Consider the following 12,937-nt stretch of genomic DNA (forward strand, 5'->3'; position numbering starts at 1 on the left):
TGCAAGAATCTGGGATCTTGGGTGTTGCAAATGGCAGGAAGACACATTCCGTGATTTTTGAAGAATCATGCACCTGAAGAAAGAGACTTTCTTTAATAATACTGAAATGGTTGGTCTCTCCTGCCACTGTTACAGAGAAATTTTAAAATAAATTCTGTGGGAAGATTCCCATACCTATCCCTGAGCTCCTCTAGAAAGCCACTCCTAACATTGCACCTGTCCCTGTCCGCAGGCCCCTCCAAAATAAAGCATTTACTTTTAGAAATGTTGAGATGTCAGCAAGAAGAGGAGCCAGGGAAGCTGCTCTCTGAAGCTTCCTCAAATATTCTGAAGAACTTAAATAGGAAGAATCCCACCAAAGACAAACGTGATTTATAACCACACATTTTCTTCTGGAACAGACTCACTGTTGTTAAGTACCACTGGATACTGATACATTCCTTCATAACATTGCCATTAACAGGTATCTTAAGTTCTGGAATGTTTTTTGCCTTTCATCTTCTCTCCAGCTGAGTCACTGGTGTGCCTGGTGATGATTTTGTTGGCAGAAAGGACTTCTTTGTGTGTTTTTATGAAAGATAAAGCTAGCTTATTACTGAGTGTGGTATTGAACAGCAAACACATTAGGGATTTGATACAATATGGAGAGATGTTCAAAGAAAGCATCATTTTTTTTCCCCTAGAAGTTTGCTACACTGCAGAGCAACAGGATCCTCCGTACCAACAGGCCACCAGGAGTGATAAATACATTAAGGTCTCCCCAATCCTCTCTGGTTATTTTGAAAAAGTGCCTTTAAGAGTTAGTTCACTTTGAGCTGAAATGCTGCACCCTCAGGAATGAAAGCTACTTAAGTCAGGGCAGCAGACTTGGTAGTTTAATGTTGTAAAAGCAGATGAAATTTTCCTTTATCACATTTTCATTCAGCCAAGCGTTGCTTGCATCCTGGTTTCCCTCTTCTCCTTTAGCAGCTTCATGCTTGGCTCCCTTTACTGAGAACAAGGACAGCCCCCCAAAACCCACTGAGTGAGCAATGCACTGATAAAAATTCTCTTCATTATGGACAAATAATCTGTTTAATCACACAACCATGTTAAGAACATAGGTCATTATAAAACACCATTCTGTTCGAAGGGAATATGATTTTTACCCTTAATATTTATTTCTAAAGTCTCTGAGGATGAGAATGAAGGGCAGATGAGACAGCTTTAATCTACAGCATTAATCAACCTTGATCTCTCCAGAGCATGGAGGAATATTTGGAATAACCTACTAATAATTTGTGGTCTTTGTGGCCGAAATTATGCCAAATTCAAAGTTTTGTCCTTCAGCTTTCCGTGGCTGAAAATACTGTTCCACCCAGGTCTGTAATTGTGTCTGTCATTGCCTTTTCCTGGTAAATTCCTATAATTAGTTTTGGGAGTAGGTCTCCAAAGTGCTACCCTTTAGTTCTCCATTACTGCTGAGCTTAAAAGAGACCATTACCCATCTGTCCCTGGAGACAACCAGGCTTCTGTGTTGTGTTTCGTTTTGTTTTGTTTGTTTTTGTTTTTAAAAGCAAGGAAATAAATTCATCGTTACATAGTATGTTCCAGATCATACCATGAACTTGTTATGAAAGCTTAAAATTACGAAGTGTTTCAAGTTAATATAGCATGAAGATTTGTGGAATTTTAATAGATAAAAATAATAGACAATTTTAATTGAAAATTATTTTGTTCTCTCAGCGAGAACAGTCTCTGTCTTGTTCAGTAGCACCTCCTGGAATGCCTTTGATCCTTTTACAAATATTATTACCTTTATAAATGCATGTCACTAAGTCTACAAGAACTGGGATTGTTCAGCCTGGAAAAGAAAAGCCTTTGGAGTGACCTCATTGTGGCCTTCCAGTACCTGAAGGGAGCCTGCAGGAAAGATGGAAAGACACTATTGTAACAGCGTGTTATAACTTTGCTTCATGATGTGCCATTTAAGATTTGTGTGCTAACCTTTCAGCTGTTATGAAGAACTATTTGGTTTTGGGTTGGTTTTTTCTCAGTGCACTGCATGGATGGGATTTTATTCATTTCTAAGAGCTACATTCAAAACTTGTTTAAATCTTCTCTCCATCTGTGCTCAATCTATGATCCTTGAATTTTTATTTTTTTTTAAACTTAACTCAGAGGATGGAAAAATTTTTTATTCATACAATATTTCGGTAAGACTTAGGAAAAACTGTGGTGTGTCATTTCTGAAGTCTCAAACACTGCTTCCCCTTCCCAACAACTGTGAAATACAAAGGAAATTATTTGCATATAAAGAATCTGATCATCAAACATCATGCTTCTAATGAAACATAAATCAGCTACAAAGAACTTACTTAGTTTTTCCTAAAGGAAACAAATCACTCTGAGTTATTTTTCTATGTAATTAACAATGTTTGCTGTTTTAAGTAGAGAGATCAGAGTTGTTCAAAGTGGTTAAGATTAGAGCAACATCAGCATTTCTTCTGTTTGCTTTACTTTTATTCGTTCTGGCATCAGAGCTAATTTCTAATCAAGTAAATGTGTTTGAAAGTATGATTCAGGGGAGATGATACATTTCTCCATGCTAAGTGCGTAAAACTGGCTTAATAAAAAGGGTATTGCACACAATGACATTTTTCTAGTGGGTACAATTATCTCTGCAGCAAACAAGTGAATTATGTATTTCAGGATGTGTGTTTGGATGATGACAGGCAGATTGGGCACGATAATAAACTAGGCTGTTCACCAGCAAGACTCTTTTTCTGGTACATCAGAGACCTGTGATGACAGTAGAAGTTGCCTTCTGGTGGCTTTTACTTCTCTCTTTAAAATATCTCATACTTTAAGCAGATACTGCTTTGGCAGAATCAAGGATGGGGGCCCATTGTCCCACTGCTGCCTCATTTGCAAATGTCATCTTTTCTGATAGAGCCCCAAGAAGCAGAAGGTCCATGTACAGAAATCCAGACTCTTCTTCTCTTGTAGTATCCAAAGAATATGTTACTCTTTGGGACTGACAATTCAGTCCAAGATTGGCACAGAGCCCACTGAAGTCACTGGGAGTCTGTGACTGCCAAAATCTACCACTGAGTTCAGTGTGTCTTGGAGCAAGCCCTTCACGGGTACAGAACCCCCTGGGAAATGGAAAGCAAAACTGACTAAACAACAACTAAACACAACCAGCTTGCTGAACCCCCCTCCACAAAACCTTTGTGGCTCTAGAGCCCTACCCCAATGAGCAGGAGCATGGACAACGAAGGTCTTTACTTTTAATCTCCTATGGCTCAGTTCAATAGCAATTAGCTTCTGCCTCTGCTTCTGTGGGCCTCCAGCACTCCACAGCTGCAGCAGCCAGACCTTGCTGCCTAGAAGAAATTAGACAATTATCTCTGGGAGTTTATTTCCCAGCAAGAATATTCACTTCTCACTTCTCCCCAGTACTTCATCACCAAGATGCACAGCTGTTGAAGGACTATCCAGATCTCTGTCCAACCTACTGTCATGTTCAATACTTCATCACTGCAAGAGTTTCATGAATGCACATTTTCCAGATATATCTCCAGTCTGTGTTTCCTCTGGTAATCCCTGCCTGGAATCACAAATTAAGGAATATATACATATAAAAAATCCCCCAGTTCGTTTAGAATAGTCAGCAAAAAGATACTTCTTGTAGAAGGAAGAGTTGTCCTTCAGACTCTGAAGATAGCTGTTTGTCTGCAGGCTTTCACTGCAGTCCTTCCAGCACGGTTGTCTCAAAGCAAACGATACCTGGGCAGTGGGGGATGCAGGAATGAGGTATTTTTGTAGGTTTCACTGCCACTGGTTTGTACTGTGACACTTGAAGCATCACAAGTTTGCCATCTGTAATGGGCACCATTTGGGCAAAATGTGTCTTTTTTTAAGAGAGGGAATAAATAGTGATGAAATGAAAACCTGATGATCTGCTCAGTTTTCCATCTGTATTTCCTTGTAGAAATCTTGAACTTATCTGTTCTTCAGCTTCCTCATTTTGTAGAATCTCATCTTTCAACAGCCATTTCCATCCAGAATTACTAGTGTTTCATGTACCATCTAGGGTGCTTCGCCTCATGTTTTCAAAACCAGCTGCAAAGTATAAATCTCTGGCACCTCATATTTTTAAATCACTGTATCTGCTTCCCTACCAGTTGTACAAAGTGTTTGAAAAAAACCAGCATTTTCTCTATGGTGGAAAAACATTTTAGCCTCTGCTGAAATCCTCTAGGTTTGTTGATGTTCTGCTCAGCCTTACTGTCTTTTGCTGTCCTGTGTGATACTTGGATGAGAGCCAGGCACATATAAATTGCTCCCACTCATGCTCTCTCTGGCAGTTTTATGTGCTTTTCACTACTTTCTAACAGATATTTTAGGCAACAATTTATTCCTACCACGAGTTTTTTTTCTGCTTGCTTTCTTTTCCCTTTCTAAAATGTATTACATCTTTTTGCCTAGAATTTACTCAGTGTTCTAGGATCCCTGTGGATCAATGGGTCAGAGACTGCAATGACAATTGAGGCCTTTTTATTATGCTGGAAGAAGAGAGTAGGAGGCCATAAAGCAGAGTCTTACTGCCCAACTTCAATGCTTTTGCCGTGCCAAGGGTTAAAGAGTGGGCAGGACTTTGAAGTTGGAAGTGCCCATCTTCCCCTTCAGATATCTTGCTCAGTACTTCAGATTCAGCGCAGATAGGAGGCTCCCAATGCCACAGAAAAGGGGTGACAGTGGTTACTTCTTGACTGGGAGATACAAGAAACCAGAGACTGGATCTGTGGTGCTCCTAGAATTCTCAGTTTTCCTCTGAGTACCACAAATATATGCCAAAAAACCAGCCATAACCTAACCTCTCTTAGGTATCAGATTTTTCATTGTATTTTCTCCTAAAGAGTAGAAGAAAGAGCAGAAAAAAGGGGGGAAAAGAGAGAGAAATTAAATAATTTAAGGAGCTTCTGTCTAAAGAAGAAAATGAGCATTTTGGATAGAGGCTGAACCCCTGGAGTCCCCCAGTCAAGAAATTAATTTTCAGCCATCTTGGAATTCTTGGTTTCTGTCTTGCTGGGGATCACGTCATTCAAATGGCAATCCTAGGGAATGCTGTGTCACTGGGTTTTGAGAGCATAAAACTGACTCATGTCCCACTCCCAGCTGCTATTCACTCATGGCAGCAAAAAAACCTACGGGCATTTTGTGGCCTGAGCTGTTATTTGAGCCCAAATGTAACAAAGTGCATCACTCAGTCCTAGATTAAGAGTAGATTAGAACGCTGCAAATCAAGCAGTTATTCTCTAGAGAATATTGGTATTATTAAGGCATATAAGCATGCTAGAAGTTTATCATGGTTTTTTTTTTTTTTTTAATGGACAAAATAATAAAAAGAAAACCCCAACCAAAACCCACAGAAACTCGGTTCTGGGACTTAGTTCTCTATTCCAGCACATCCCTTTAAAATCCCATTTGTCATGTGTTCGCCCAGATATGAAATGGGTGTCAAAGCACAAACCAGAGGTGAGTATTAACAAGCTTGTCCTCATTCAACCCTGACCTATTGCATTACATTTCTAAGGATCTGTTCGATGAGCTGTGAATCTGTGGTACCTTCACAGAGGTTGTTGTGATCCTAATTAATATTACAGGTTTATTAGCTGGTTTGTTGCAATCTCCTTGCATGCTGCTACTAAACACCTCTCCCCTTTGCCTCTGTAGGTTACACAAATGGACCAGAAGCTGAACCTCATCACAGACATGCTGCATCATCTGGTTTCCCGTCAGCAGGGGGATCAGGGCAACAACAGGTCATCTCAGAGAGGCAACCACAACGTCGGTTCAGAGCTTTTCCTCCCCAACAACACCCTGCCCACCTACGAGCAGCTGACAGTACCGGGAAGAAATGAAGACGACATATCCTGATGTGGTGCGAGTCTGGGTTGGGCTCTTCCTGCCTTACTCCTCTAAATGGGACTGAGTGTTGAGAACCTGGGAGAAATGAAGTTCATCAGCCAACCAAGAAATTGTGCAACTGCTGTATCTACACCACTCTTCTAAAGTTACCCACAGTAGCCAAAGGATTGCCAGGCTGTCTTCCACCAGGCAAAACTTCTGGAAGCTCCGTGTTGATTTTGTTCCTGAACAAATGATTTCAACTTGTTATTTCTCAAAAAGACCAAAATGATGTAAAGACAGGCAAAATGGCAAGGATTTAGAGCTCCTGTAATAATAATAATAATAATAATAACAATAATAATATTCTAATAATACTTGAACTTAGATGGAAAAAAATGCATTCTGTTTATGAATCTGCAGATAGCAATTTATTTCTGCTACTAAGGTTTTTAAAACAAACTAGGATAACTTATGTTGTTTTTATTGTATAAACACACACTAACATTCTAGACAATAACAAACCACATACTGAATGATTTTCTTTTTCTGTTTTATTTTAGTGTTACTATATAAACAGTTATCAGATAATGACCAGATTTTTAAAATCTGTTTTTCTTCAGGGAGGAACTAATCCTTAATCTGGAACAATACTGTTTATAGTGGAAAGTGCTATAGATTTTCTAAGATATCAGTTTTTCATGGGGGGACAATAAAGTATTATATAGCAAAAAATCATTCTGCTTTCTAGAAAATTGTTGCCAAAGAATTTATATATAAATAGAAAACACAGTGGTCTGAATGTACTTGTCCTGACATAGCATTTTAAAAGGAAGGCTTTCTACTTCTTAAATGTACTGCTTTTTAGCTTACAGAGGCCAAGAATAATACAAGAGGCTGAAGTGGCTGGACTTCACTGGTTAAGCGCTTGAGCTGGCCACTTACAGAACATCCATAATCCTTGCAGGAATCGAGGAAATCAGGAAAGCATCTCCCATCCAGACAGCACATATGACAATTTTAATGTTTCCATGAATGATGTCTTGAGAAACTCAACTCCCAACAAGAGTGCGTTGGTATTGACAAATGCCAGCTCTTTATTTAGAGAATTGAGGGCCTCAGCCGCAGCCCATGGGGCTGAAGCTCACTGCCCCACATGATGACTGCAATGAAACCAACAGTGTTGGCTCAGAGTGAGTTCTCACACACACAATGTGAGCAGGAGTTGGGTTTTGATTACTAAGGCTGAAATTACTAAGCCCTTGCCGAGAGTCAGTGCCTGAATCATGTCAGTCTTTAAAGCTGACAGCCTCAGGAAGAGCTCTTTAGTCCAACGTGGTGGTTGTGGTAGCTCATACTGCTGGGGGAAAGAGAGGTGTAGATGGATTTATCAGCTCTTGCACTTTGAGCATCCTACACAGCCAGTGCACCCTGTTCTCCTCCCTGCAGGCCCTGCACCTCACAGTGGTCTCCCTCTCCTGGTGGATGCCCTAAAGCCTCATACCTTGGCAGAGCAGTTAATACTACCAGTCTGTAATATCTCTGAGCAATCTGAAAAACTGATGCATAGTGAATGAGATCACAGGGAACCTTCTCACAGTGCTGCTCACATTCTGGGCTTTCTTTCCAACATTTCATCTCTTCCACTTGGACTGCAGAGAAAGTATCCTGTATTTAACTTTACAGATTCTGTTACAATTATCCAGCCTCTCTGTTGTACAGTAGATAAATGTTAAAGGTGTAGAAATTTACAGGCAAAAAGAAGAATTGTATTTGGGCATTATGTTTTCGTAGAAATCAAAATTATTCTCATGATTTTGAATATTTTTTAAATGAGATTGACTTTGTAATTTCAGGTTATCAATCAGCCTGTTAATTTCCTAATAAAACACAGGACAAGAGTGCCATGTCTTTTGGTTTTTCTAAAATCCAGACACTTGATACACACAAGAAAGCTGCTGGCTTTTCTTTTCTTTTCTCTCTTATCCCACAGTACAGTGTACTGATGCCTTTATTTGCAATGCAGGCCTGTAAAACTTCTGCTGGTACTTCACTAAAGAAATAAAAGAAAATCTGGACTTTCATCAGCTGGGATGGCTTTGGAGAGAAAGTTGTGTCATGTGGCCCTGGCTGGAAGCAGACAGGTCTGTGCATTTCTAGAGGCATTGTTTTAAGCAGAAAATGTGTCCATTCCTGCCTGTTTGTTCCCAAGACCATCCCTCCATTCTCTGTTTGACATCTAATCTTGGTGATAACAGTCTGGCACAGTAAACACTTAATGCAAAACATAATTTCCCTTTCTAGTCAGTTGGTCTATAACCATCTGAAAGTCTCCATTAACAGAATCATCGGAATCACCGGATTTTACAGGTTTTTGAGGCAGGTGGCCAGTTGTGAGGTCAGTGATTCCTCAGCTGAGTCCAGCTGATCCTTTCAGAAAGTACAAAGCTCTGAGATCTGCTACTTCGAACCTGATAATCCACCTCATCCTAAGGAAAAGAAGATGATTGATTTTCCCTGTTGAAGAGGGATGTTATAAAATGAGCCATCCAAATTTGCCACACAGCTGCCTGGAGCCAGCCATCCCCAAGGGCTCACCAGAGACAGATCTGACCTCTCTGCTTGGAGGACTGACTGGAATTAATCTGCCCTGCTGGGGCTTCATACCTCAATGACTTCTCCTGGAAGCAGGTGCCTCAGCATCTTTCTTGCACAGAGCACTGTGGAACAGCAGCAGAGGGAAGATGAGCTGAGCAGTCCAGTGCTGGAGCAGCCTGAAGTAAAGCAGCATGCAGTGAGTATGTGTTTCTGCTAAAACCCTTTTGCTTGTGTCTGCTGTTCAGTCAAACTGTCCAAAGTGTGGGTTTTTTTAAGTGGGTATGAAATGTTTGTTAATATCTTGAAGGGGAGCAAAGGAAAGTGTAAGGTTTGACTTTAAAGTTCTACCCCATTTTTGTGAACTGTGTTAAAATAAATATATCTGAGTCTGCAAAAGAAGCCTCTTTCTTAGAGCAGCTTAATAGCAGTTTGCATTTTAAGACTAGTGTAAGTTAGGCCTAGACCCTCATCCCTGTCTAAAAATAATATAGGTCAGTTAAAAAAAAAGTAATCTAAAAAAATGTTAGCTGGCTCAGCTTCCCTAGCCTAGCAGGGGGGTGCCTGATGTATGCCAGATACAGAAGGTAGGAAGCCAGGGAAAAGGGGAGGAGGCAAAACATGGGGCTGCCCAACTGAAGGAGGGGATGAAATCTCACCCTGCCTCAGCCCACAGCAGAGGCAGAGGATGTGCAAGTTCGTAGAAAGGAAGATTCACAGAAGGTGGAGAGGATTTGTGCAGGGCAGGAGGTTTAGTCCATGAGCAAAAGCCTGGGCTCGTGGTGAGGGGAATGTGGTGGGATTCAAGAGACAGAAGCACTGCCTGGCATCAGCGTTAATCTACAGTGTGACCTCAGGGCGAGTCATTTCACCTGCTTGGCCACATCTGCTGCCCCCTCTCCTGCACTCAGCTCACTTGTTTGTTTGGACCACAAATTCCTCAGGGCAGGGAGGGCCCCTTTCTGTGTGTTTGCTCAGTGCCTACACAAAGGGACCTGCCCTCTGGGGACTGGAGGTACCACTCTCAGATAAATAATTACCCACCCTGGAGTCCTGCTACAGGCAAACCCTTAATTATTCCGAGCCCAAGGAGTTTCAGTTGGAAGTGCCTGCTGCCAAACTAACAGTTAGAGGAGGCTGGGTTTTAGGTCATCTTCCACACAGTATCTTACAAAAGGAGATCAGACGCCTGGCCATCACTCATTTTCACTCTTCTGCTTTAAAGGAGGTTCATTTCAAATAACACAATGGGCCACTGCTATGCTCATACTTGTAGCTAAGGCAGATATCTTTGGATGTCAGTGGATTAAACAGACATTTCACCACAGCAAATTAAGGTTGGTTGTTGCTAGCAGATAACCTCTGGGCTGACTTAGCACCCATCAGTTCTGAGGAAGGTGGAAATATTCCAGGCTGCTGAGCTGTAAAGATCTGGGCAAGAAACAAGCTGCTTTTTGAAAAATGAAAAAGTAAAACACGGGAAGATTTTGTTTTCTAGGAGTTTAAAGGAGAAAAGGTAAAAACGGTTTTAAGCTAATATTCATGTGCCCTGCTGAGATGGGTTTTACTGCTGGGGTGGTGGTTGGGGAAGAAGAGAGGCATTGAGAAGAAGAGGAAAAAGATTGAAGGTTTGATGCAGCTCCTATGAAAATGTACTTGTGCACTTGATTTATGTTGGCGTGGAGTTGGGTATTGCCTGCAGTGGGACTGCTCAGTCCACGCAGCTCAGTGTAAGCCTTTGGAAGTTGAAAATGTGCAGTAAAGATGCCTTTCCATGGCCTTTCAGTGGAAGCTGGGCTCAGTTGTGTAGGCAGTGTTGCTTTCTTCATGGTCACAGAGCCACAAAACCATGTGAATTCACAAGTTTCTGCTTCCCATTTGTTTTCAAATCATTGGTTTCTAATATTCCTGCATGCCACTTGTGTTTTCAAGCCACAACGATTAGAGGTATTTCATTCCACTTCTGTGATGTGAATTTCTTTACCTACTGCACACACACAACACAGAGCAAAGGCCTTTAAAATGCCCTCCAGTTTCATTTAAAATAGCTTCTGTAAGGTTTTGCGTCGTGGGTCTCCTGAGCAGCAGCAGCAGCTGTGATGAAGGCAGCAGGTTGTTATGCCAGTACAAAGTGGAGGTGACACTTAGCTACATCCCAACAAGTTTTCAATCCCATGGAATAGCCAGAAGGTGTTACGTTGAAACTAGCAAGGACTTCTGTGAATGCTGTTTTTTTTTAGTCTTGTCTGTGGTCTGACTTTGATGTCTAAGAAGTGTGAATTTCAGCTGGAGCTTTTCTTTTGTGGTTGCAGGTTTGTTTTCTGTGTTGTTCCCCTGATGCCCAATGAAATGTGCGTTCATGTTCAGCCTTTACTCAGTGAGGACATTGACACCAGGCCCCTCTGTCTTCTACATCAGTGCCTATTTTCACAAAACTTACGAGAATTTAATTATTTTCTAGACCTCTATCCTTCTGTCAAGTTGAATTGAACAAGGCCAACAGGTTCAAAAGTTATTAGGGGGAGGCAAAACAAACACAGCATGAGTGCATTAACCTTGTTTTCACAGGAACTGGGCTGAAAGTCCTCTCTCTGCCTGCCCAAACACAGAGGTCTGGAAGAAATGTAACCCCTCACTTTGGAGTAGAAGACCGCTGCTAACTCCTGAGGTGAGGAGAAGACATGCAGGAGACATGTTCGTGGGAGTTGTTGGCTCCTGCAAGGCGTGATGCACCTTGCCTTTGGATCAGCTATTGAAAGATCCTGGAAAATAGCTTTTTCCTCACATTGCTTCCAATGACAGTGAGTTAAAACATCAAAATGCTTGATGCTGCAACGAAGAACACGCAGGTGCCAGATGGGCATATTATGAACCATGTCCATGTATGTTACTGTAACACAGTGTGGTGTCCAGAGAGAGATTGTCTGCATCGCTGGCAGGGGAGCACTGCTGGGGAAGGGCTGCCCCAAAAGAATGGCACTGCCCAAGTTCACATCACTCCCGCATGAGCTGGCAACTGCTGCCTCTGGGGAGAGAATTCCCGGGGATCTGACATGAGGCATTGTGCTCTCTGCCTGTGGATTTGCACCTAAGAAGAGCTGATCCATAAAGCCAATCTTGAAAACATCTTGGAGCTACGTTTGTTTCAGAGCTAGCGTTGCCCTGGTAGGCTGCCCAGGGATTTAGGCTCAGTTAATCCAAGCTTGGCTCTCCATGGCAGACACCCATGGAACAAAGGGAATAAAGCTTCCACGACCCCATTGAGTTGCTGGTCAATCTCTCAGCCAGGTGCAGAAAATGGGCTAGGCAGCCCTTAGTGAACTGTCTTGGATCAGAGAGGGCTGAATTCCCAGCAGGGGTGTGCAGACAAATCTATAGAGATTTTCTTGCCGTAATTTCCCAAGTCTGGGAGCATCACACACCAAGCCCCCAGTGCCTGTGCGTTTCACACAACCTTTAAAGCCAGCTATGCTGAAATTCATCACTGCTGTTTTCTGTGCAGGCAATCTTACAGGGAAATAAAAAAAAAAAGAAGCTGAGGAAATAAATTCAGTTTTCAGTTCTGCTATATGTAATGTCCTTAGGATTATATTGATCATTAATTTTTAAAAATGAATAGGTTAGAGTTGATACAAGCAGTACCAATGCTGTAAGAATGATAACCACATGTGAAGGATTAGGGTTGCAAGCAGTTTGTGAGGTACTATGGTCTGTTGTTTAAGCATTGCCTAGTAATTTTTCAGTCCTAATGGTCGCCTAATTGGGTTTTTAACTGGGCTGTCTATACATGGAACCTAAACATAAATGTGATTCAGGTTTTACTCCTTTTGCATCTTCAGCTGTTAGGCTGCCCCCAAATTTGCTTTGGTTGCGTCCCTTTTCCTAGTTCCTTCTGTTCATTGAAACACTCTATGTGGGTTTGATTGGCAGAGGGATGCATGTCCTTCAGATCACTTTTGGGAACGATCAGGTAAGAGTTACCCCCATGAAGACTGGTCACAGCTGCACCAGGGAGTCTTCTGCAAGCCACAACATCTTTTTAATCATAACTTGTCTTGTAAGGCTTGAATGACAGAAGATGTGCTTCCCCTGCTGAATCTCTCCCCTGCCTGTGCTGCAGGAGCTGCAGACTCACAGCCATCACCATGTGTGCTCACTTGCAGCCATTAGAGAGCAGATCTGAAATACTGCCTTTGCTTAAATGGTTGCGAATGTTTCCCTGTTATTTCATTGGCAATCAAGCCAGTACTTTATTTTCCATTTATTTTCTCTCCTGTGCTGAGAAGTGGGAGAATACTCTGCAGCTGCAAGATAGAAACCAGAAGCAGGGGAGCAGAAAGATGCACCAAAAGACAGGTCTTGTCATTAAGCAAAATGTACTGCCCCAAGCACACACATTTCAGTCCCTGTTTCTTGCAGCCTGAGCATCATTTTTACTGCCCTGGCT

At 41.9% G+C, this 12,937-nt stretch overlaps 1 protein-coding gene across 3 annotated transcripts in view; it reads left to right on the forward strand.

Annotated features, from left to right (window-relative positions):
- Positions 1-7,796, forward strand: part of KCNQ1 (potassium voltage-gated channel subfamily Q member 1) — a 338,669-nt gene extending 330,873 nt beyond the window's left edge. For all 3 annotated transcript variants that reach the window (XM_048308026.1, XM_048308028.1, XM_048308027.1), the window contains one exon: positions 5,722-7,796. In XM_048308026.1, the coding sequence (XP_048163983.1) occupies positions 5,722-5,925 (204 nt within the window). In that variant the 3' untranslated portion in view covers positions 5,926-7,796. The remainder of the gene's footprint in view (positions 1-5,721) is intronic.
- Positions 7,797-12,937: the final 5,141 nt, after the last annotated feature.

This window comes from Corvus hawaiiensis, chromosome 6 (genome assembly GCF_020740725.1).
Source record: "Corvus hawaiiensis isolate bCorHaw1 chromosome 6, bCorHaw1.pri.cur, whole genome shotgun sequence".
NCBI classification, from domain to species: domain Eukaryota; kingdom Metazoa; phylum Chordata; class Aves; order Passeriformes; family Corvidae; genus Corvus; species Corvus hawaiiensis.